Source organism: Enoplosus armatus, chromosome 2, assembly GCF_043641665.1.
Source record: "Enoplosus armatus isolate fEnoArm2 chromosome 2, fEnoArm2.hap1, whole genome shotgun sequence".
In the NCBI taxonomy this organism is placed as follows: Eukaryota; Metazoa; Chordata; class Actinopteri; order Centrarchiformes; family Enoplosidae; genus Enoplosus; species Enoplosus armatus.
In genome coordinates this window covers 2,840,649-2,867,031 of record NC_092181.1, presented here as the reverse complement: position 1 = coordinate 2,867,031, position 26,383 = coordinate 2,840,649, and the positions used below count along the sequence as shown (strand labels likewise).

At 41.6% G+C, this 26,383-nt stretch overlaps 1 protein-coding gene across 1 annotated transcript; it reads right to left on the bottom strand.

Annotated features, from left to right (window-relative positions):
- Nucleotides 1–1,212: 1,212 nt before the first annotated feature.
- armh3 (armadillo like helical domain containing 3) lies at nucleotides 1,213–23,795 on the bottom strand. Its single transcript, XM_070917363.1, has 26 exons — nucleotides 23,663–23,795; nucleotides 22,337–22,446; nucleotides 22,190–22,246; nucleotides 21,259–21,405; nucleotides 19,931–20,038; nucleotides 19,744–19,836; nucleotides 19,568–19,642; nucleotides 19,377–19,463; nucleotides 18,444–18,500; nucleotides 18,282–18,325; nucleotides 17,677–17,737; nucleotides 17,494–17,540; nucleotides 17,081–17,156; nucleotides 13,734–13,827; nucleotides 12,077–12,178; nucleotides 11,740–11,798; nucleotides 11,595–11,660; nucleotides 11,173–11,242; nucleotides 10,875–10,935; nucleotides 10,689–10,777; nucleotides 9,748–9,830; nucleotides 9,319–9,445; nucleotides 8,790–8,865; nucleotides 6,648–6,726; nucleotides 2,524–2,640; nucleotides 1,213–2,109 (listed from the first exon to the last, which is right to left on the bottom strand). Exons 2-26 carry the CDS (start codon nucleotides 22,436–22,438, stop codon nucleotides 2,017–2,019), a joined length of 2,070 nt encoding a protein of 689 aa, XP_070773464.1. The 5' UTR covers nucleotides 22,439–22,446; nucleotides 23,663–23,795; the 3' UTR covers nucleotides 1,213–2,016.
- Between the last annotated feature and the right edge of the window lie 2,588 nt (nucleotides 23,796–26,383).

The following is a 26,383-nucleotide window of genomic DNA, read 5'->3' as shown; positions in this document are numbered from 1 at the left end:
CTTCCCACAGTAAAAGTCCTGCTCACGCTGTTCAGTAGATGAGATATGGAACACACAACCACATTATGTACGTGTGTCCAGACTGTTTACCGTATAGACACATTTGATAACAAGATGTATCAGTGCAAACAATCTGTATGCAATTACCTCGTACTTACTGCAACTGCAGTCCTCACGTTATCAAGTATGTCTCCTTCAGAGGTTTTACACGCAATCATCTGGGACTTGACTTCAACAGACTTGGAGGTGAAATAAAGGACAAAAAAGTCCCTCAGGAATAGATGTGAAGGAGTCCTGTTGGTACAATATCTTTAAGACAATGTTGTGACAACATCCCTGATGTTTAGTAGTAAACATGTCCTAATCAAGTACCAATGTACAGTAAATATTATGTCAAATATACACTTTTTCCTGTTCTTCTCACTCAAACTTATCCTTAAAATATTAGTTATTTTGTCTGATTAGAAATTTGTTAAACCCCTAAATATTGATTACTGCCACTTTAACAACATTTAAGAAACCTAAGACCTAAGAAAAGCATTTGTTATCAAAGACCATATTCACAGAGTGAAGTCATATTTCACTTCTGCAGCGTGTGGGGATAAGAAATCAAGTCTCCCACTGACACCCAATGTATTAGACTCAGACTGGGTCGGCAGAGTCAGCAGAGGACAGTGTGTGTGTGTGTGTGTGTGTGTGTGTGTGTGTGTGTGTGTGTGTGTGTGTGTGTGTGTGTGTGTGTGTGTGTGTGTGTGTTGCACAGATGAGGGTGGTTGTTGGAAAGCATACAAAAGAAAATGAAAGGTCAGTTTTGATGTTACAATATAGATTTAAGAGTACGTTTTTTTTCTTAATGTTTCTTGACTAGTCAAAATAGGAAGCACTAATTGAGTAGTAGGAAACCAACCTTTATTTAAAAAAGAAACATAAATATACCTACAGGAATTAGAGATGAAAGAAACAAGACCCTACACTTCAAGAAATTGCATAAGTCAGATCTGCTTCCAGTCACAAATAATCATTTCTAATGTTCTGAATGGGAAAGAGCCTCACTAAACTGCCTTCATGTACCAGAGACACACCAGCTTTAATCACCTTCCTCAACCATAAGGTTTAACCATTGTCTGAATAGTTTTCCTTCGACGCTAACCGCTCCCTTCAAGACATTCAGATTCACTTGTTAAACTAATGGAGAAATGACTCGTACAGTAGTGAATGTTAGCCATGGCTTTGTTCAGAAACAAAAGGTTTGCAACAATAAAAAGTCTTTTTTTTAATCAGGTCAGAGCATTCCCAACTTAATTACTGCTCAAAATGTTCTCCATGTAAATACAAAACACTTGTAAATGTGTTTTGAACGTGTAGAGAATAAAGTTAACATTCACACAAGCATCCACGCTCTAATCCAAGAGGATTTAAATATGATTCAAACTCAAGGTCACCATTACCAGTGTTGTTAGGGAGGACATAATGTTTCACTCAAAGCCTAAATCTTCTGGAATAATTACTGGAGAGATAAATCATAAACCATGTACTGTGATCAGTTTGACGGCAGAAGCTACTTACAACATAATCAGTGGCAGAAAAGGTGGAGCTGAACATCGGGGTTTAAAAATACTTGAATACACTCCAAACTTTCATGTGTCAGCTAACAGTCCAGTCAATACTGCAGATTGCACACTGAGGAGCCAGTGCAACACGGGCACTTTGTTAAGGTAATCGCGCACACACACACACACACACACATATATATGAACAACCACAAAGGGAGAAAGTCTGGAGAGTTTTCAGGTGTTTCCTTAAGGTGCATCCAGCCCGTCGGTGTCTCCGTCTCTTGTTCAGACAGAGGGTGAGAAGTTGAGACGAATCATGGGAAGAACGATTGAGGATCGCACTGGTTGGTGTTTGTGTTGTATGTATGAAAGGTGTGTGTACATGTCCACACGCACATCATGTGCCGTGTATGTCCATCTGAAGGGAGGAGAAGAAGGCTGGCTGTGGGTGTGTGTGTGTGTCTCAGGAGATGGTGGAAAACTCTTTGAGCAGGACGTCCTGACTCAGTGTGTTCAGAGAGACATTCTTCCTCACATTCAGACTGATGGAGCGCACCTGGAGACAGACAGACAGACAGACAGACAGACAGGGAGATTGTGTGGTCATGTGTGTCTATAAACACAGAGAGGCTGAGGCTTCTCATATCAATTCATATGTAGCTGCGGATTAATCCTAAACCCACAGACAGCAAGACTGCTGATTTATTACACTCCACTGCCTCCACATGTCAGCACACGTGCCTCAAATTGCAGGAAACGTCATAAAAATTAAAGTTCCTCCCGGCAATTTTGTCAATTTATATTTTGGCCCTCCACTAAAACATTTAGATTGGTTTGAGCGACATGGGGCAATTACCAGGCAGGGACAGCAGGCAGACTCTATTGAGTTGCATTATGGGAAGGAACCTGAGTCTTAGTAGACGGCATTAAACCCACAAAAAGCCACAGTGCATTGCCCTCTCTCTCTTACCAGCTCCTTGAAGAAGGCAGCCTCTTTGGGCTGCTCCGAGTATCTCTCAAACTGGTCCAAACCATCCTGCAGTTTGAGGGTCAGTGTGTCATAGTTGGACCGAACCACCTCCAACACCTAACAGGGTGAGACATGAAGAAAACAGAAAACGATCAGAACCTCCCAGCTCCATGATACAGACCGGTTAATGCATCGTACCTCGCACTGAAGAGTCACCGAACAGTCAAACGTGAATTCATCACAGCATTTCTATTCATGAGGGATCATGAGGAGGGGTGTAGACTCGTATCTGGTTCCTCCAGTCCTCCAGTCACTCACTGCTTACTGTCACAATCAACTCAAAGTTATCAGGGATGTGCTCGGTCGTTTGGAAAAAGAGACACGTCATCCACAACTTGATGGATTTTTTTTTTTTTTAGCTTTTTATTTGCTTTCTTACTTGTTTGTTTTGTCCTGTTTCTCCACAAGATTGTGCACCATTAGCTGAAACTCTGTTAGGCTTATCCAACAGTAGTTGTTAAACTATTTTTTATTTTCAGGTGAGCAGACTGGTCTTGAAATCTGTAACAAAACTGAGCCGCTGTGTGTGTGTGTGTGTGTGTGTGTGTGTGTGTGTGTGTGTGTGTGTGTGTGTGAGTGAGTGAGTGAGTGAGTGAGTGAGTGAGTGAGTGAGTGAGTGAGTGAGTGAGTGAGTGAGTGAGTGAGAGAGAGAGAGAGAGAGAGAGAGAGAGAGAGAGAGAGAGAGAGAGAGAGAGAGAGAGAGAGAGAGAGAGAGAGAGAGAGTCTTCTGTGAGGTTTAGTTTGACTTACAGGCTTTCACAATAAGGGCATTTTTGCATTAAGGAGGTCACTTTAAGAGGGACTCGCTTCTCATTTTTAAGTCAGAGTAAGAATACAATCAAGCAAATACAGTATAGCGGAGTGTGTATGTGTGTATGTGTGCTATTATAAGATCAAAGGGCACACTTGCCTGAAGTAAAGTCCAGCTGAGATAAGAAGGTGAGCTGAAATCAGAGCTAATTATACAGAGATTCTTCACACTTCCACTCCCCCATTCAGCCGTGAAATAGCCCCTAACCAGACCTTTCCCTTTATTTTATTAATGTCCCTGCAACACTCACACACAGCATCAAACATTCACAATGAGAGGCACGAGCTGCACTTTGTCACGCTCCATATAGACTAACACTCCTCTCATACAAGTCCAGCTTTGATCCAGATAAACATACCGATGTTAACCTACAAGTAAGTCTTCATCGGTTTATGCACACACAAAACATACATATTCTCCTTTAGCCCTGGCAGTGCAGCTACTGTACAGCTGAATCACCACTGGAACATTTCTCAACAGAGGGTCAGGAGCAGGAAAACATTCTTCTTCCTTTTATTTTCTTCTAATAAATCTACAGCTCTGCTCAGGGGGGAAAACAGTGCTGTTGTTTTTATTTCAACCTCTGATGGTACACTGATGAAAAATTCAAATCCATATCCCTCCATCTCCCTCACAGCTCTCCATCACTCTCACACTCTGTGGAAAGGTGGACGTAGGTTTGAATGGTAACCTCAGCTAATGTGTGTCCCCCCCCCCCCCCCTCACTGGAGGCGAATAGAAAAGGACAGAAAAGATGAAAGAAGGGTGGTGGTGGGAAGAAGCAAAACATGAAAAACTGAGTAAAAGTAAATAGAGAATTAAAGAAAAAGTCAAGAGAGACCATGTAACATTTACCTCTTGCTGTTTTAGCAAAGACAGGTATGATAAGTGTTGGGTTCAGTGTCACACACACACACACACACACACACACACACACACACACACACACACACACACACACACACACACACACACACACACACACACACACACACACACACACACACACACACACAGCAACTTTCTGCATCAATGAGCAGATATGATTGTGTGCATGCAGTTGTCAGTGTTTATCTTGAAGCGCGGATACAAAAGCAGCCTCGTGTGCTGAAGTGTGTTTCTAATACTGTGTTGTGTGTGAGAGACAGACGGAGTACAGCGGCTCGTTTAAATGCCGCGTGTTTCTGGAGGCCATCCATCTTCCAGTGTCACTGTAGGGAATGAAGACGCTCCAGGCGGACAGAGTACAGGTGGTTACTGTGTGTGTGTGTGTGTGTGTGTGAGTGTGAGTGTGTGAGTGTGTGTGTGCTAAGCATGCACAGAGGGAAAGATATGCAAAGTTTAACACTTCATTTAAAAAACGAGGAGACAGGGACAGAGCTTAGTCTCAAGAAGTGAGAATCTGAAAGTCCCTCAATTGGACCAAAGTTAAAAACATCACCTATTCGTGCTTTCTCTACCTCTACCTTTCTCTGCTCCATAACACACGTCTGAGTCAACAGCTCTCTGGTTACACCAACGTTCATCAGTGGGATGCAAGAAGCAACGGGCTGGGGTTTTTTTTTGGGGGGGGGATTCATTTACATGAGTCTTAACCTTTTGCGTTCGTTTGCTGTGAGCATTATTTTGTTCAGCCTGAGTTAAGATGTAATGCATCGTGTTCAGATGAAAGCTCTTGCTGTGGTTCACTCAATTCTCTCCTCTTTTCAAAATCAAAAAGACTAGTACAGTGTCTAATAAACAAACAAACAAATACCTTTAAAAATTACAGTCCTTTTGAAGCAGACGACAGTAGGGAGACGACAGGAAATGAGGAGAGACGGACATTGTGGTTCAAATTCAAATTCTATCGTCACAATTTTTTCTCTTTAATAGAACCATCAGGATGCACTATCCAAAACAAGAATACTGGTGTTAGGCCTTTAATAAGTCCTTCACATAACAGACGTCCTGATCAAGGTTTTGTCCCCCATCTGGGTCATATTACATCGACTATCTGTCTTGATCCAATATCTATATTTTCCTACATAGTATAACCACAGTAAACTAAGTATACAGTGCAATTCAAACTATTTACGAAAGGCAATCCATTTAAAATGGGATGTTTAACAGCTGAATAGCTCAGCATTGATGACCTCCTATAATATTTTGCACAGTATTTCTGAGTGTCAGTGTGAAAAGGTTGTGTCGGACAGGTCTGAACAGGATGTAGACAGCCTCTCCAGCCTCTCACTGAAGCACTCTGTCAGTGTGGACATCTTCATTTGAACTGAAGGCTGCTGTTTGTGTGTTCACGCTGCTCTGCGGTTTACTCCCTCACAACGCATCGACATGAGCAATTTGTTGGTTAAAAGGCATTTTTCAAACCATTTTTTTTTTTTTTTTACTCAAAACTATCAATTATCCAAAAACAACTTTATCTAATGAGAAGGATGTTAATATCACTGGCAGCTCATAGACACCAAAGCTACTTCTGCCTTCCCTCATTGTTGTGAATAAATCTAGCAGATAACAGCAGAGAGGTAATTGGGGAGTATAATGACCAAATCCATCACTCTCCTATCAGCTTGTAAAAAAAGGCCCATCCTCACCTCATTCAACATAAATGATTAAGTCTTAAATGGAGCTCACAACGCTCATATCAGTGAAGTTCAGCCTCCTTCCAGATTTTTTCCACTAATGATGAAGGAATAACTCTGAAGAGTTTCAGAAGTTGTCCCGTTGCTTAATGGCTCAAATCTGTGTTTGGAAAACAGTGGGACTGTACAAGAGTGGCTGCAGACATCAGAGAAACATTTACTGTTCTCTAAATATACACACAAAAATCTGTTTAAACAGAATCATTTTAAGTTTTCTTTTTAGGCCGATGTTTCCTTTAAAAGTGCAGTAAGAGGTGAATATGATGAAAGTTACTGTTCTTATTCCTCCCACCTGCCTGACCTGCGTGCAGCGAATCAGCCATGATGAGTTTTAAGCTCAGTGGGGTGTGATAACTACTGCTCTTGTTGTCTCATCACAATCAGCGATGTCGGAGTCATCCATCTCTGCCACACAGCTGTAACTACTACTTGATGAATAGACATTCTTTCAAAATAAAATGCAGTGAACCTCTTCTCAAACACTTTGAAGTTTGAGTGTTTTCCATCGTGTACTAAAAAACATACTTTTCGCCCCGATATGTTGCGAAGGTTCATGGTTATTTACATGTGGCTTTAGTCAGAGTGTAAAAGGAGGAAAAGAGTGTTGTGTTTACCTGTTCTTCTGACAGCTGGGAGATGTGATTCACAGCAGCGTACGACTCAATCTTAGGGTTAAAATGGTTGATGATGGCCCTTAAAGACAAAAACACAAACACGTCTGAAATAAAGCCGAATAGACATTTTCCTCAAAGTCCGAGGATGTACACTACGTTTCCAAAACTATGAGCGTTCCAGTTCGTCCCAAAGGTGTGGGATGGGGTTGGGGTCAGGGCTCCGTGCAGGCCAGTCAAGTTCTTCCACAACAAACAAGGAAAACCTCTTTGTGCAGCCAGCGAGGTCTTGTCATGTTGAAACAGGAAAGGGCCTTCCCCTCGCTGTTGCCACAAAGCTGGTACATCCACATTAAGCCATCTAAATTCAAAAATGCATCTTTCTCTCTCTGTGTTGGGCCGCCAGCCACACTGAGCACGTTTTCCATCCATCTGTTTTATGCACATTTTTAAATTTGAGTAACTTGAGTGGAAATACCAAAAGTTTGATCTTGTTGCGCCTTCCTCTGCGATGTTTATTAGCACCCAACTGGAGAAATAGTGCCACCAGCTGTTTATCTTGATAAAAAAACTAATATTTGCATAACAGCAGTTGATGGAAAGTGCTTTATTTGCATTTTCTTTTTCCGATTTTCTGGAAATATGCTAAGTTTGAATGCAATTCGACTAATGAAGCTGGAATTAGTGTGTACGGAGAAAACAGAGCTCTTGCAAAGCATCGATGTTACAAGTCATGGCCAGAGGGTGTGTTGCAGTGAACAGACAATCTCTTGTGGCCCTTAACTTTCACAGCACAACTGTTGTCATTATCCTGTATTTATGTTTATTTGTCAGACAATGTCGTCGTCATAAATTAACAATCTGATCAGCACTGCAGCGCAGCAGCATAGGAATGGCTGTCTGATTAGCAGGCAGTATTTATGAGTCGCAATCACGTCCTTACATACTCGTTCCACTGAAACACAGAAATCTGTATACGAGAATTAGATGGCTTAGTGTGGACGTAGTCTAAAATATTATTCTATGCTGCAGCATTAAGATTTCCCTGAATTGCAACCAAGTATCCTCACTCAAACCATGACAAACAGCCCCAGACCCAAAGTACTTTCATACAGAGTGCAATCGCAGCCACCTTGCTATTAATTTGAATGTATGTGTGTGGTTACTTCTTGTTTAGGTGCAAACTAATAATATTCAAGGTGAGATAGTTTAAAAAGTGCCAATTTCAACATGATATTTGGCAACCAAAGTTGTAAACAGCACCAGATACAGACAGGCCGTTTAAGAGGCAAACCTTTCCAGCATTGGCATATATTTTTATGAACTTAACTGCTTTATGGCTCAAATATAAGCTGATGCAATAAGCAAAGCTGTGAGAGGAAAGGGCTTATTTTGTACCAACTTAGAGTACGTCATATATCAAATAAATTATTGTGGCAAAAATGCAGAGAATTCTCCGTAGTGGTAGTTGTCATTTACGAGTGGGAAGGCAGCGTATGGAGGAATGAGCTGATGGGGGTAAAATGGAATTGGTCCCTTCATTTGAGTTCATTTCAACACAGTCTCTGTGGGTTCTTTATACCTCTCTGCCTTCTCTCATTTATTCATCTATTCTTTCAAATATTACTCTTTCAATCTGCTTCCTCCCCGCCTTCCCTTCAACCCCATGAGACTGCATATTTAAAGCAGTGCAGTCTGCTCCACCAGGAGCCCAGTTGAGTGGGTGAATCCTCGGGGGAGTATCCCCGCTCGTACGGGTGCCCTCAGGGGCCCACAAGGCAGGGTGACCTCAGTGGATCACCTCCTCAGAGAAGATGGAGGAGGAAAGGCAGATTACAGGGGAAAATGGTGGAGGAGAGACCAAGTGTGTGGACTGGAGCAGGGTTGGAGTGAAGGAGATAAAGGCTTAAAAATGATCGAATAGAGGGGCCTAGGGGAGGAAGTGGAAAAAAGAACCAGCTGGGGATGAAGAACCTAAATTATAGTTCCAGAGACTTAACTTCATTCACTTTCTTTTAACCTTTCTCCATCACATTCTAATTTGCAATTCCCCTCAATCCAATATGACTCTTTTCTCCTTCTTAAGATACAGTATTTGTGTGTCTGAGTGTGTGTGTGTGTGTGTGAGAGTGTGTGTGTTTTTACCTAACATTGACAAGGGCATGTGTGACTTTGCTGGCTGCCTCCTTCCACTGGCCTGTGTTTGTTGATACTCTCAGAACTGGAAGGCAGAGAACGACAGATAATGACAGATAAAAACAGAGTTAGATGCACACATACGGCCACACTTAAACACACCTGTCAGGTTTAGGGCTCTAGCCAACAATCACTTTTATTGTCAATTAATCTGATGCTTTTTTTCCCCCTCAATGAATCGAGTAATCATTGGGTCTATTAAATGTCAGAAAATAGTGAAAAAAATCAAGGTGGCGTGAGTATTATTGTACTGATGGAATTAGTGCTGCAGAAATGTACATTATGCTGAATTTAACATGTGACCTGTTGTCGCATGCTACAAGACACTCCACCTCCTTCAGTGTTTTTTTCTACCCAGCTTTTATTTGTCCGTGATGGCTATTAGTTGAGACTCGGCCATTCTTAGCTTTTATATGAGAACTTCCAAAAATGGTTTCAGCTCTGGTCAGGTTAAACACTGCAGTTTCTACTAACATACCCATACAGTAGAGGTTGTCGAAGACCTGGTGCATTCGTACGATTTCATAGTACAGCTCGTCGTAGCTGTTGGAGGTGGGCAGGAACGTGTCGCCGTATGTTATGAACATGTTGAACAGGTTCACTACCTGGATAAGGAGACACACGTTAGTTGACCAACAAGCAAAAAGAACCCAACAAGAGAAAAAGGGAAAGCAAATGTATTCTGCATCAGTTTGGCATCTTTTGTCTCTCTGACAAACTAGTTTAGACTCTTGTGTGTGATTTGAGTCACACGCACAGCTGGGCTTCGAGCAGCACCACTGATACAACATCTGGCTCTCCTCTTACTACAGGAGCAGACACATATCCCTGTGAAACTACTTTCCATTTCGCACTGTACTCTGTCAAGGCCCTGTCTGCAGGTTTTGTGAGAGTGTGTGTTGCTCACCAATAAGGCCAGATGAAAGATGTTGTGCTTGGCCAGCAGTGTGGTCTCATTTGACAGCAGGAACTTCAGCAGGTTGATGAGAGCTGCGCAGAGGGAGACGCGCATACATTAATGAAATAATCTGGAGTGTTGATAGTCGTCTACCAGCAGAGGCATGTGGCAGCAGTGTGCGTCTTTATTAAAGTAGATAATGGAAACACGGGGGGGGGGGGGGGGGGACCTTGCAACACCAAATCAAGTCCTTTCACAAGCTTTTATAGAGGAAAACAAAACCCATGAGAAGAGCCAAAATGTGAGCGCACAAAAAAAAAAGAAGCTTTTAACAAGCTCCAACACAAGCTGGCACAACAACATGCTGAAAGAAGATAAACACATCAATTGCTTTAATGTGGCTCTTTTTTTCTCTCCAGTCTTATTTCATGGTATGCCATTATCACCACCAGGAGTAGAGGGTCTGTGTCATTCAGGGAATTAAGCTGATTATTGGTCTGATTAGAGGAGTTTGGATTCTAATGAGACACAGTACGATGAGGCCGTTACAAGCTGAAAAGTTATCCTATTGTGTGTTGACCAGGCTGAAAAAACAAAGCCACCAGGATGGATCGTGCTTTCTTTAGAGACTCATTATCTAATCTCAATGATGCAATACATTTCCAAAACAACAGGCCCAATGACTTTGGAAGGAAATTGGCTTTGTTAAACAAAAGCAGTAACTATTTACTCAACTCTTAAGGTGATGCCCAGCAAATCAACTATGGCGCCATCTTTTGTTCACGACAAAGTGTTTGAATTTGATAGTTTGGCTCCTTCTCCATGACAACGGCGTAACAATGATTTCTCAGAAACATAGTTGAAATACCTAAAACTAGTGGTCCCCTGGAAAAGGTTCCTGCCTACCTTATTATCCAGATAAATGACATGAGAGAGAAAGTGATCTTTACCTGACCAGAGCTCTCTCCAGGTGTAGTGTAACCTGATTCTGCACTTCTTCTGGTAGCACAGGAGTTTGTGGATGATCTGCACACAGCGCCTGCACAGGAAATGAACACGTAAAACTGTGGTGACGGAGCAGGAAGGTGGATGAGGCTAGAAAAACGTGTGTGCGCGTGATGTGCAGGTGTTCTCACAAGTATAAATCCATGGGGAAATCCTTCATCATATGAGTGACAATAAACTCCACCATCAGATCTAGACAGAGAAAAAATAACTGTTAGAAGGATACAAAGGGAAAGGGTTGTAAACAAGTCAAAAACACAGCTCTGACAGCTGTGATTGTAGATTGGCAAATGTTACAACCTACATCAACATCTGGTTTGTAGCCCATAAACCCAGAAGGTAGATCAGAAGTTATAGCTAACTAACTAGCCTTCAAAATGTCAGACATCAGAGCCCACAGTAAGCAACAGTTATAAAAGTTCCTCATACCTAGAACAGCACACACCAGCGGCCGTGAAGGGATGTTCTTGTCCACTGCTTTTTTTCTGTGCCTCATGGGCTGAAAGAAAATGTAGAATTGAAATATACAGTATGTAATTACACACGAACACATTGTACTGCACATCCTAGAGAGGGGCAGGTGTATTAGTATAGTAACCACATTGGCAGATGCCAGTTTTAATGCCTGGTTTCTCTGAGTAACCTGGATACTCAAGAGCATGTAAACACACTGAATGTCATAATCACTATAGTAGAATACTTGAAAAGCTGAAACACCTGCATATGTACTCAAAGTCCAAAATATATGTTGACATTCACTGATAGGAATGTGAAAATGCTTGTAATGCTGTAACTTTTTAATTTGTTCCATCACTTTGTTGCTCACTTTCACCCCCCGACCAGAAACTCACCATTCTGTGGAGATTGACCCTGAAGTTCATGTTGTCATCATGAAGAAAGGCATCAGCGTACTGGTCCTATCACACACAGAGGTGAAGTCAGAACAAAGACAATCCGCGGAGGGTGCAAATGTTGCAGCAGTGCAGCTGCTCTTACCTCGGCAATGCAGGTGAGGATGATTAGGCACAGTCTAGCACTGTTGAGTCGATGCTCATCTGGAGACACACAAATATGAGACTTTATGAGACTCCAGACAGTTTTTTTTCTCCTCAGGTGCTTTGGGAGGGGAGTGACTGAAACAAATGACTGCTGTAAAGTGTGATAACAACTGTGGGACTGAAGAGAACAGCATTTATTTGTCACTGTTGTCTACGACAAATACGTGAGAACACTTAAGGACAGATATAGAGAAGAAAAAGTGTAAGAATGAAGAATTATAAGAGGGCAGAGTGACAGAGACAAAGAGGAAGAGGGCATGAAGGTTTCTGTTTACCTTTAGTATCCTGCATTACAATGGAGGAGTACTTGAGGAAGGTGATGAGAAGGTTGCTAGTCTGCAGGTTGGGATCCAGAGGCAGTTCTGGGTTGTTCATCACTACACAGCAGATGTACAAATAAAACTTCAATCAAACAATTATTAAAGGAGAAAAAGGACATAATAGTAACTAAACAGAAAGAAAGAACATAGTTACAACAAATCAAACTTTAAGTCACAACACTGCGCAGTCAGTTCCAGGTCAGTTAATCCATTAATAATGACGTCTACTGTCTAAATGTGAGAATAAAATGTTTGGGCAGACGGAGTGCTCATTCAGGCAAATAACAGCATTACAAGAAGTGATGTCTTTGTCCCGTTACTGTAGCTACTGTAGCTTGCTGCACTGTCTAGACAAGCAACTTTGTCCATTTAAAAATCTCTGCTTTCTGAAACATACAGCTTGTTTCATGGATAAATGATGAGCCGGTCACTTCTATCTCATTCCTTCCCAAAACCCACATTTGCTTCCTTCTTGCGCAGATCACTGCAGGCCCAAAGGAGGAAGATTTCACACTGTCAAGAAACATATCATCACAGGAGGCTGTGTACTGTGGAAGGGAAAAATACATTCCTGACATGTGATTGCAGGCACATGTGTGAAATGATTTCTGGTCTAAGTGGAGGGCCCTGTAAGTGCCGAAGCTCCCATGACATGGCATAATGCACTACACGTGAAACATTCATCGGTATTTGAAACTGGAGGTTAATATTTTATACAGAAAATGGCTCTTGGGTTTGAGGCAATGGAGGGAGAGCTAGCCAGAGATAGAAACATGCACCTTTTAACAGTTACAGCGTGTGTGCAAGTGACCTGCTTCTGAATGTGCCCACAACATTCGCCCTCCATGAAACCTGAAGTGACAGACATGCACTCAAGTTAAAGAGATAATACTAAGTATGTGGGATGGTGTAATAATCCGATTATTAAAATGTAATAAACCCACATTAGATGTGCCATTTACTCTCCTCGATCAGAGGAGATTAAAATCTATTGAATATTTGAGAAGGCTGCTGGTGAAGGTGCATGTGTGTCTCTATGTCTGAGTGCGTCAGTTCAAGGCAGAGGTGAGTGAGAGCCGCCATGTTTGGAGGGAGAGTTTTTAAAAATGTATGTAAAAACACTAGCAAGAGTAAATTGAGGCAAAGAAACAGAGCCCCTTGAAAAAAGAGCCCAAAAAACTTAACCTCAGGTGTTTTAATGGGATTAATGTTTGTTCCAATTCTGTTTAAAGGTGAAAAAAAAGTAAGGGTTCCATTAATCACTGAATTTTTGCTTCTAGGAGGCAGTTTTGACAATTTCGACTCCAAATATATTCAGGTAAAAGGGCTGTGACTGAGATCATAACAACTTTCAACTATACACTTAACCATAAAGACATAAACAAATAATTGCCAAAACCCATTCTTCTTCTCTGACAGGCGAAACACAGGGTTTATGTAGTCACTGCTTTCTAGCTTCACCTCAGCTCCTCCCCGCTGCAGAAAATGTGTCTCTAGAAACTGACTTGACGGCAGTGAGAAGTACACGCTGATACAGACTTCAGAAAGCAATACTATATGCAGTACAGACTATGTCTCCCTAAATAAAAATATGAAACGGTGTATGACTTACTGTCTAGGGAGGGTGGTGTTGTGCCAAGGGGTGTTGTAGGGGTGGTTGGAGTAGGGGTGGTGGGTGTGACTGGGATGTCAATCTCAGGATGGCTCTGTTGAAAGATCAAAAACACATGTGATCTGTCATTAACAGTGAACAGCAGTAGAACATCAACAGTACAGGCTGGGCAGGAGATTCACATGAAGACAGAGAGACAGAGTGTTTACCTCTGGTATCACAAAACATTTCCACAAAATGGAACGTACATCATCGCTGCTAATTTATCTTGTAAATAATTCCAGCACTGCAAAAAGCAGCGGTGTGGCTTCGTGGCCTCAGAATGAAAGTTAGTCCGGAGGCACTGTTTAGTGGCTGCTGTCCTAAATGCAATTGAGAAATCCTCAGTATTCAGCTAGTTAGTTAGGGTGGCTTCAACACAGAATTTGAGTGTCCTCGCAGGGATCAATAAAGTAAGAGAAGCAAAGTCCACTGAGTGATGGTGGAGAAGTGATTTTCACACCTAGTGCACCTTTAAAGAAACGTGTACTAATAGCAGCATAACTGTATCTCAACTCTCCTGCTGATGTGAAAGATCTACAGATAAAATAAAGATATAACATCTGTCTTCTCTACTCTAAACACTGTCTTCTTGTGTTGCCCATCATTATTAGATTTCAAATCACAGATAGAAAACCTTTTGCTAATGTTTCACAGCAACAGGAAGAGAGGAAAAGAACGATGAGGATTTGTGAAATGTGTTAAAGACCAACAATAAAGTCTGCCAAATACTAGGATAATTGTCAGAGTTTTGTAACTGTAAAGTCTTATAGTAACTGACGTCCTATTGTGGTGCTCAGACTATGCAGACCCTGAACAAGCCTGCAATCTCTCTTATTTTGCAGCCACAAATCTCCTCTGAGCAAAAATTAAATTCCCTCTAGATCAGAGGTGTCCAAACTACGGCCCGTGGTCCATTTTTTATTGGCCCGCAGAAAATTACAAAAATATAATGGATATGGCCCACAAATGAAACTTGCACCTGACTGTATTGTACTTCTTAGTTTTAACACTAGGTGGAACTACTGTCTTCAACAAGGCAGCTTCTCCACTAAACAAAATTAAGGAAAGAAAGAATTTGTCACAGATGACCAAAAATGGCAGAACCAAAGAAATGCAAGATAGAAAGTGAGTGTAGATCATTTCAGACACGGTGGAAAAATGAATATTTCTTCATGGAAGTCAAGGGGAAGTGTGTCTGTTTGATTTGCAATGAAATTGTTGCAGTGATGAAAGAATATAATATACGACGACACTACTATAAACCAAACATCAGACCTACACATCCTACACTGGTGCCAAGCGAGAAGAGAAAGTTAAGCAAATGGAAGCAAGCCTGCTAGCTCGACAACAGTTTTTTTTCCGTGCTTACAAAACACAAGAAAACGCAGGAATAGTGTGCCCAGAAAGGATGCAGGAATTCAACAATGTGAGCTTGTCAAGAAACACAGTTGTGCGGTGAATCGAAGACTTGTCAACTAACTTAAAACACCAAGTGTCACATAAAGCTTGTGCTTTTGATTTTTATTTGATTGCATGTGATGAGAGCACAGATGCCACAGACACCGCACAGCTGTTAATTATTTTGCGGAGTTGGCGATAACTTTTGCATTACGGAGGAGCTGCTTGATCTTAGGAGTCTAACGGGCACAACAACGGTTAAGGACATTTTTGAAGCTGTGTAGATGCAATTGACAACATGGAACTTAAATGGGACAAGCTGTGTGGAGTTACAACGGATGGGGCTCCAGCTATGAAAGGCCAGCACAAAGGAATGGCCTCTATGGTGTGCGCCAAGGTGCGAGAGAGTGGAGGTGAGGCTGTTAAAATGCACTGTATCATCCACCAAGAAGCCCTCTGTGCCAAGACGGTCCAGCTTGAAAACTGTCAACATAAATCGAGCACATGGGTTCCACCACAGACAGTTTCAAGCTTTCCCGTCTGGTGTTGATGCTGAATACGGGGACGTACTGTATCATTCTGTAGTGCGCTAGCTGAGTGGCAGCTCCGTGCTGCAGCGGTTTTATTCCCCGAGATCAGAAATTGACCAGCTTTTGAAAGAGAAGGGCCAACCTCTTCATGAACTGAGTGACCCATTTCTTACTGGTCACCTTAACACACTGAACAAGAGCCTGCAAGGCAAGGACCAGCTTGTACCACAACTTTATGCACACATGAAAACATTCTGTGCGAAGCTTCGTCTCTTTGAGACACAACTTCAATGTTGAGTGTCCCCAACTTCCCCACGCTGTCTGAATTCAATTTTGCTTTTCCAAAGGCCAACCTTTCTGCTAAAAAAGGGGAAATATGCGTCTGTGATCACATCTCTTATGACAGAATTCAGTCAGCGCTTCCAAGATTTTTCTATCATTGAGAAAGAAATCAAGTTGTTCTCGACTCTGTTCCTGATGGATGCAGAAGAAGTGGAGGAGCGTCTGCAATTAGAATTTATCGAAATGCAGTGTGATGATTCCCTGAAGAATCAACATCAGCTTCTCTCCCTACCCAACTTCTGCCGGAGTTTGGAAAAGGCCAAGTTTCCTCTGATGTGACGCCACGTAAAAAGAATGACGAGTGTGTTTGGCTCAACATACATATGTGAGCAAACATTTTCTCTGTTAACTCTGAACAAAAGCAGATTGAGAACCAAAATGACCGACAGCCATCTCTGTGATGTCCTTCGCATCTCAACCACCAAGCTTACTCCTGACCTGCCAGCTATCCTTCAGTCCAAAGCGCAGCATCACTGCTCCCACTAAGTGCAACGTTGTTCCCAGCTAAAAATATATTATACAGTATTCATGTGTTCACAACCCCAATTACTTAATACATTCAGTCAATTAAAGTTGATAACATTTTCTAACAAACGTTAGTTAATCTGTTAACAACCCTAACCCTAATAACTTATATGCAGACTGCCTGACTAAGAAGCAATTTGAGGCTATTGTTTTGAGAATGAGCTGCCAACTCTTTTTGTACAAAAAAAAAAATAAAACCCATGAATGGAAAGTTTTTTCTTTAAGCATATTCAATTATCAAGCATAATTTACCTACATTTGATTGATTTTGTTAACTTTAATACCCAGCCTTTATTATATTTTTCTGTATGTGGCCCTCAGTGAAAAACGTTTGGACACCCCTGCTCTAGATAAACTTCAGGTTTCTCCTTACCAGCTGTCTTTTGGGTGACTATGCAGGGATGGAGGCTTCTACACAATAAGAAAATGATGAAAATAGTAAGGGGAAAATCAGCTCCAATTGGGCCTCAGGTCAGCACACATGTACACTAGGAGAAAAAGTAATCTTACCTGTGCTAATACAGTGATGAAGTTGCGGTTAAGGTGCACAGCCTCGTAGAGTGCCAGCAGAATTGCCTCATTTGTCCTTGAGAAGAAAGGGAAGTTAGTGGTCAGTCTCTGCTCATTCATCCATGTCTTCACATAACATCAGACTGGGCAGGAAAAAGCTTTAGGCTCATGCATCAGAAGGCCACTTTTTTAACAATCTCATACTGTTTGATTGCAGTTTGGTTACTGTTTATACTCTTACAGAAAATATGTAATATCATTTAAACTTTGGTTTCCAACTGGAACCTTTTACAATGACAAAACAGGGGACAAGCAAAAGACACTGCAGTGGTAATAGATTCTCTCATTGACGGCATAGAACAATGTAATTGAGTCTAACTGATGGGTAAGAGCTTAAATCACTTTGCACTTACTGTACAGAGAGTTTCTCATCAACATCTGCTATAAACATGTTGCCCACCTGTGGACAGAAGAACGATCAAGCTATCAGCAAACAGTTACCCCAATATGGAGCCGCAGATCAAACTCTTTAAATACCAAATGCATCCTAATGGGAGAATGAGCAATCTATTTAAAATAAAAGAGTAAGATCTTACCATACTAGTGAGGGTGGAGAAGAACCCACCCTGGTTCTCCTCCTCTTTGTCTTTGTACTGCCTAAAAAAGGGAAAAGAACACGATGGGCAGAAAGTAGGAAGTAGGAAGTAACGACAACATGGAGAGAATGACAAATAAATGAAAGACAGGTGGGGCCACACAGCAGAGGCAGAGATATACGTTTTCAGTCAAACACGGCACTTATAACCTAGCACACATTTACCTAACATCTCCTTCTTCTCCCTGCAATTTATTATCGAAGGGGCATTCAGTTTATACGCAAAAACAATGAACTGCATGGAGCAGTCATCCATCACTTTAATGCATCTGTCTACACACGCAGACAGACAAGACCTCCTTCACAAACAGCATTTTAATATCCAAACCTCGCCTCATCCAAAAAACATTACCGACTGCCAAAGAAAACTGCCAGATATAAATAACTAAAAGTATAAAAAGGGCCTGTTTTTTTTCTCCAAGAGAATAGAAATAGAACATTTGTGGGAGACATCAAACTAAACTGATGACGCCGGCGGCCTCGGCACATCACGCACTGTATCATTAAAAACACGTTTGTGACACATGGGACATTTTTAGATCTCACCTGTTATATTCTGTCAGAGCTTGGTGGACAACCATACCCATTCCCTGGGAGAGAAAACATCCAGTGTTTCAGTCAAACCTTTGGAAAATCTGCTTGATGTGACCACACTGGCTATTTATTATTCTGCAGTTAGGAGGATACACTAAGTTATAACATACTTACATCTAGTGTCGGCTCATCATCCACAATGGAAAGCTTCACAATGTATGGATTCACAGACTAACAAAGAGAAAATCAGTGAAATTAGAAGCTGTTGAATATTTGACACAACTATTGAAGTTAATACTTCATTGACCCTTAAAAAGGACAAATCTCTGTCCCCTAGCTCAAGGGGCTCATCTACAGTACATACAGTAACAACAGACTACAGTCAGGTCAGGCTGAGTAATGCAACTAAAATGCATGTAGATCAGCTTTAATGGTAACAAACAGTGAAGCCAAACCTGTGTGATTCTGGATCAAAAGACGACTCCATCTCTATTAGTTGATTTTTAGCAGTATTTCTCATGCTGCTGCCATACCTAACGTGCAGAATGTTGCAGCAGACTTTAATCGTGTCAAACAAATTTTTGAGTACAGAGCCCAAGTGAAAGTTTTACGCACATCTGGTGCAAAAATAGAAATGTTCATGTTCAGCTTCCACCTTCACAAATATCCTGTTGGTGTGTTCATGGATAAACCTTTTTCCTCAGACTTCAGATGAAGAAAATCCTCATCTGAGCTGTGCAACACTCCATTTGTAAAAAAAAAACTGTAATTAAAACAGGCCAATTAAAATCTTACACTCTTATTATTCCCTCATGTTGCCCTTGGGTGTGAATTGAAAAGACTTCCTAGAGACCACACACACCTGTACTGTACATCCTGTACTAAAAGAGACTTCAGCAGCTGCTTGTATTGTATCTTCTATAGTTGAGACATCAGTTTCTGAGTCAGGATGCTCTGAAGCTTTTGGATGCACTTTCAGTCTCTATGCAGTGACACTTTAATAAGGATTTACCACACCGTTTATTAATGGTTACTATGCCTCCCAGCTGCTAAAAAGACTTTTCTATCGACAAAACAAGTACAGTTCCAGTGAGTATGTGTACACACCTCATATTTCCTGTAGTTGACCAGGAGAGCCAGGAGGACCACAGCATCATAACCATGCTGCCCTCTACTGGACACATCTGATAGAATCTGAGGAGGAGAACAGAGACGACCAAATTGGGAAGAAAGACGGTTTTAAAATAAAATAAAAATCCCAGAATTACAGTAGACACAGGCTTCTGCTACTCACTGACCTGTAGAATGGCTTCAAAGATGCTGTTGATCATCACATATTCCAGTATAGTGTTCTGACTAATATTGTCTGTCACCTGTAAACACATTTGTTCACATATTTGTGATGTTTTCAACAGCCGAACAAGTATTCACCAAAGCCTATCACATCATAATTCATCTAGCTGTTCTGTCTCACCGTCACCAGGCACAGCAGCAGTTTAAGACAGAGGCTCTTCAGACTCTCTGAGCCATCTCCACAAAGAAGGCTGTCCAGTCTCTCCATCAGGTCCTGCAGGAGACACGAACACAGGACATAACGTGAATGGACACAAATCGTTTCTCTCGCTCCTTTTAGCCCCTCTCAATGTATTTTCCCCACACACCTTCATCCTTTGCTCAGCTTTGTCAAACCCCATGAGCATGTTGATGATGTCGAAGCCAGACGCAGACTTGTTCTTCTGGTGAACCCCCCGGAAAAGTGCACAGAGAGTCTAGGGAGAGAGGCAGAGGAGCACAGGTGTTGAAGTGGTGACATAAAACTGAACCCATGAAACTGAAAAGCCAAGATAATTTGACTCCAGTCATACGGTGTTTCCCACAGGTTGAGAATTAACTTGTGGTGGGTGGCGCGGCGTTATGATGGCTGGGTTCAGTAATAAACTAGTCAAACAAAGGTTTAAGAGACGTAACGATAGTTAACTGTTATGTTAGCTAGCTAGCCAACGTATCTATACATCACTTTGCACTGACTGCTCAGTTTGGTGTCGTGGCTAACATTACTAGCTAGCCAGTCCAAGTACCCCGATAAGTTAAAATAAGACGTGTAACGTTAACATTAACACACTAAATATGACAAGGCATTCTTTTTTAGGCATCCAATACTAGAGGTGTAATGGCACACAAACTTCACGGTTCAGTATGTACCTCGGTTTTGGGGGTTAACACAGTTTGTTATGTTTTCGGTACAGCAGTAAAAACAAAACTTATTTTGAAAAATGTCACAGTGGCTCACTGGCCATAATTCTTACTTTAACTGGCTAACATGCACACTGCAGGCACACTGTAGAGGTGCTCAAGCCATTTGACCATATGCTTAAATTATGTATTCTCTACGGCCGAGTACGGTCGCATATCTGCAGCGATACACACTCCTGGAGCATTAGTTATTACTTTGACACGGCCCTAATCTGCAGTGAGAGGCTGCCTGAACGCTGCGAGGAGAAGGATTCACCTTCCAGTATAGTTTCGTCTCGTTTCGCTAATTGACACGTTCAGGTGATGCCGTCGTAAATGTCATGTTTGAAGTGTTTCCACAGACAGACCTGACTTCAGCTGAACAATGTCGGCATACAGTTTGACACTAATAGTTCCCCATTTTCGCTGTTACTAACTGGGAAACTGTTGCTTCTATAGTCGACAACAACTGGTGCACTGCCAAAACGTCCCAGGTAAAACACTCTAGACTTTTTGTTCCGCAGGGCTGAATGTCTGCTGGTCTGTGTGCATTATGAAATGACAATTACGCGTCTTGATTGAAATAAAACAAATGATATTCGGATTTTACCTGTACAGGCCACCCAAGTAGAGCTTATGTATGGGAAACACTGGTCATAGTCTCATCATCATACTTCAGATGCTTCTGATGTGATGGCAACACATGCAATATAACTTGCAGGTGAGAATCTAGATGATCCTCCTGAGCTTTAGTTACCTGCAGGGCATTGACCACTTTGATCTGGTGCTCCTCTGCCAGAGCCTGAACACAGTGGTGGAACAGAGAGTTGATGTTGTCCTGGATCCGCTGAACCTCTTCCCCATCTACACTCTCCAACTTGGACTCCAGGTACTCTAGGTTCACCTGAAACATGGGAAGGAGGAATGGAAGTAAAAACAAAAAATGAGTGAGGAAAAGATAGTTTGGGTGCAAAGGAAGGGATAGATGGTGAATGTGCATAAGAGTTGAGGATGATGAGGAGACCGAAGTTATTAGGAGGTATTCAACTAATTCACAACACCCTCCTGTCAAAACAGCATCAACACAGCCAATTAGAAATGTGGTGAAGCAGAGCAGCTGCACAGTCTATGCAAATTAGACCACCAGACAACGTTTAGAGGCCTATGCTAACAGCTGACTAATCTGTGCAGCAGTTGTTTGGACTGTATCTGATTTGTGCACGTCACTACTTCCTCTTTTTCTCTACATACAGTGTGCCATGCAGCCCTAACTAGACTGTACCGATCTGTCCATTTTCAAATCACTAATCAAAACTCACCTTTTCAGAACTGCTTTTCAGGTATGATTAATGTTGTATGGTTTCTTTTTTCAGTATGTTACTTTTTATGACCAAGTGTCTTTGAGTATCCTGAAAAGCTCTATAAATAAAATGTATTATTATTTTTATCATTATTATTATCTGCATTTTTCTTCACATTGCCTTTTTTCTCCAATGTATTGCCAGTTACATACATATGTTTTACCAATTCAATATTTTGGCAGGCTTTGTCCTGGAAACTGTATTACTGATATTATACATATATACCAGTTAGCTTTACTGCTCCCATTGCTGACACTTTTATGCAGGACGTATTTCTATTCACCATGATGTTGCTTTTTGTCAAGTATTTATTTAATTTCACTTTACCTTCATAAGAAACAGCTCATCCCAGAAGCGAGGGTTGTTTTTGGCAGGGTCTTCTTTCTAAATCAAAGAAACAGACAGGACTTTGTTTACATTTGGGCACAATTTTATTTCTCTTCTCTCTTCTCATTACCCCATTGTGATACTCACTGCAAAAATCTCATCATACATCAGCACCACCTTCTCTTTCAAGGGCTTCTTAGAGGACGACGTCCTCCTCAGCAGCCCTGACTTCTTCTCCACCTGAGACATGACTGAGTCTGAGGAAAGAGACACAGTGAGCCAGATAAGGATGTGCATGAATGACATAAAAGTAAATGGCGTGAATCACCAAGATCTCATCAAATGCTACTTTAACAGAAGTAAATAGGGTGTTTGACGGGAACAATTTTCAGCCATGAATTTGGTGCAAAGGTGGGTTGTTTACTGCACCAGGACAGTGTATGTGGAGTTGAGTCAGAGTAAACTACAGTGTTCATGTTCATCATCATGAAGAAATATATCAGCCAGTGCAACAATGCAGCTCATTAATGCGTTTTGAATACTTTTTGGACAACAATAAAAAGGTCTATGGCAAAGATGAGTAAGATACATAAGGCTTTGGCTGCACAGGCAATACTGTTGTTAGTAGGATCAAATCACTGAAGATTGGTTTCACTGAATACTGAACACATCATTTTATGGTCACTAACGTTACCGTCTCTCCAGCCACTATGCCGGTGTGCTGTCTACTGTCCTCAGCCACAGATTTACACTTTACTGCATAACATAATTGGTCAGGTCACCAAGAACCATCACCTGTTGAAAGCCATAACTATGTGGCGTTAATGACTAACTATGTTCCGAATGACAGAAGAGCACTGTGCTTGGAAACAGTCCTAATAATTAACTACACACTGTTAATAGTCGGCTGGTCAAGCGACAGTGACATAGCTTAAGGAACTAACATAATGAACGTACACGTTCGTTTAGGTCAGCAGAGTAATCTGTTATAAGTAACGTTGAATAATTCGCCTAGCTAAAGTGCTGTTGGGTTAGCGAAATAATTGTCAGCTGACATTTGCTAAAATTGATTGCACATGATATGGCTAGCTAGCGTTAACAGGTAGCTAACGTCAGCCCAAGTGCAAGTTGGGATGGGCTGCTAGCTAGCTAACTGACCCATCGTTAACAAACTAGCTAGTTAAAGACTAGCAGCAACGTGGTCACGTTAACAAGCATGCGTTGTTGTCAAGTCGACACTCGATGAGCACTGAGTTTATTAGCGGTTAGGTCACCAAGCGTAAATTTACTAAAATGTCCCGTCTTCGCAGCTAAAGCTAACGCTACCTTGCTAGCTAACCTAGCCTGTCAGACAAGGATGTTAACGCTGATTTAGCGTTAGCTAGTTAATGTCAGGGTGCGATTATCGACAGCATTACTATGTTAAATTATTTAGGTATGTGCAGCTTAGTTAGGAGTGTGGTTTGTTCTTACCTCGATTTCAGTATTAAAATCTATGTCGTAAATGTAGTTCATGAATCCTTGTGACAACACTAGCCTCTGCTAGCATACTGCTATCTACAGCCCCCTGATGGTCTTCAGGGTCTTAGCACCCCACAGATACTCTTCTTCTTCGTTGAGGTTTAATGACGGCAGCTGGCGTCCTGAGTGTTGACACCACTGATACTAGCCATGGGCAGCTATGGTCACTTCGTTGAATCGTCATCTGTGAGATTATGCCACAAATTGAGCCTAAACCTATTAAGTAAAATGAGGAAACATTTTCGCGTCAAGTAATGTCGGAGCTCTGCTTTTTGAAAAGACAGTGAATTATAGCTGGACGTGACCAACACACTAGCTGCAGAGGAAACGCAAAACTTATTTCGAGGTAAAGTGAACGCAAAACTTAGTGCGAGGTAACGCAAAAGTTGTCTTCAAAATAATCTCGCAATGACCCTTTTGAACGAAACAACTAAAGGGCTCCTATCTAATTGTAGACTAAAGGGCTGAAGGGACCTGGTCCTTTGTCTCTGTGATCTGTGGCCCCTTCTCGCTGATTTGAAGCACATGAGGGTGGAGGATAACTGACATTTCAGTAATGTTATGAAATATATATAATATATATAAAAATGTCAGAGCTTAATTTCTCCTCTGACATTCATTTTTGCACTGATTACAATGTTTGATGGCAGTTTTCCGGCATTTTTGCATTCCTGATCACCCGCAGAAGAAATTAGACAAGTCAGTCAGATGCAAAATGTATAACTGCTTTTTAACTGCAGTAGATTGTTGATTCACATTTGTCAACATTTGTGAACGAGACAAAGACTCTTCTCTGGTTATCTGGTTTCTCTGCGCCCAGATAATAAATTGCACAACGGTTTTGTCTCCAATTTAAAGCAACAGGTGATGCTTCCATGTTTTGACCTCAGGAGTCCCTTGGTAAATTAACTTTACCATCAAGGGTGCAATATTTCTGGTTAAGACTACGCTGAGCGCCTCAATTTCCAGAATAAATGAGACGAGCTCTGCTTTTGCCGTGTCATTAGATGGAGAAGGATATGAGGCCAGAGAGAGGAAGGGAAATTAGAATATAATGAGAAAGAAGCAGAAGAGAGAGAAGAATAGCAGCTGAGGAGTCGAAGAGAGCATTAGCTGACACACACAGAGAGGCAGGTAGACAAAGTTACACACTAAACATTCACAAGGCAGGTTGTTTTTATCTTTTCTGTAGCTTGTAAGTTTGCTTATGGTAGTGATTGTGTAGCTTGAAGATCTGTTAATGTTTTATTTTGTGAAAAACAGAAACAGCTCAACAACAAAGTGTGACGCTACTGTGGCAGAACAGCATGATAGTTCTGTAGCTTTGCAGAACACCATGTCTGAAAGATAGTGTTTCATTAGGTTTTACACTAGTGTACTAAGTTTAACTCAACATGTGGCCAGCATCTGACAGAGACATGTCTGCAAAGACATACTATTACGTTCCTCAGCACAGATAATTCTAATCCACTTTGTCCTGATGGATTTGCACATGTGCACAGTGAGCATCAAAGTGGTACAGTAGCACAGTCTGCACTAAACCTGAAGAATGACTGTTGCTTTCACACAACATTCAGCAAAGCAAGCTTCAGTTTTAGATGAAATTCTCTATCAAACCTTTTTTTATTGTAGTCGATTATGGTGCCCTTGAATATGGTAATCCTAAGTATTCACTGTTGTGAGAGAGTAAATGATGTCTCATATTGTTACACAAGCTATTGCAAGTATAATCAAGTGAGAGTCATCATGAAGAAGACGCAGCTCTGTAAATATCATTCTCCCTGATGTGCTCTGAATTGTGTGCTGCGATTTTCTTTTCGAAAATGTTTCTTCCTTTCAGAACACAAACACAGAGACATGGAGACCAGCGGGAGCTTCAGTAAAAGTTCATCAAAATTGAACGCATCGAATAACTCATCGCCGACATGCATTACTTTACTCCCCAAACATTTTCAGCTTTTTCACCTGTGAATCTTCTTTAGGATTTTGTCAGTATTGGTTCAGAAGACTGCCTGCAGTCGATGCAAAACATTAACAGTTTTATCTGAGAAACATGACAGACAGACAGAGTAACAGAGAGCTGCACGTGTTAAGTGGCTCAACATATTAATAGATGACTAATTAACACGGCTCACCGTAGGACAACACCGTCATATCATAATGCAGCATTGATTAAAGGACCTTTGTTCCAGCACATATACTTGCTGCTCCTTTATCCAAACATATCCTCTCTTTCTTTGTCTTTGTGGGACTCACAAATATTGCCAAATCCCAAAAGAAGAGCTTGGCAGTGTCAGGTGTGAAGTGATTACTGAAATAGCCAGAATGAGGACAAGGACTGTCCGCTCTTCCATGCAGGTGAGAGTTTTCATCAGGTTGTTACTGCTTTACTTCAACCCCAGGAGACCCTTTGTGTTTCAGCTGGCTGGAAGCTTCACTGACAGCCTTTACTGCTCTGCAGGTACAGTGTGACACAGGGAGAGGGGTAAATGCCTGAGGAGAAAGTGTGATAGTTGGCAGGTGGATGTGTGTGTGGCAGGCTGGTGTGGAAGTACCACAGGGGGTTTGACATGGAGACCCAGTATTTAAGGGTCAGTCTCCTGACCTGACCTCTGTCAATAGAAGGGGGACACAGACATGATAAAGAAGGCAGAGATGCATTATTCAAGTTGG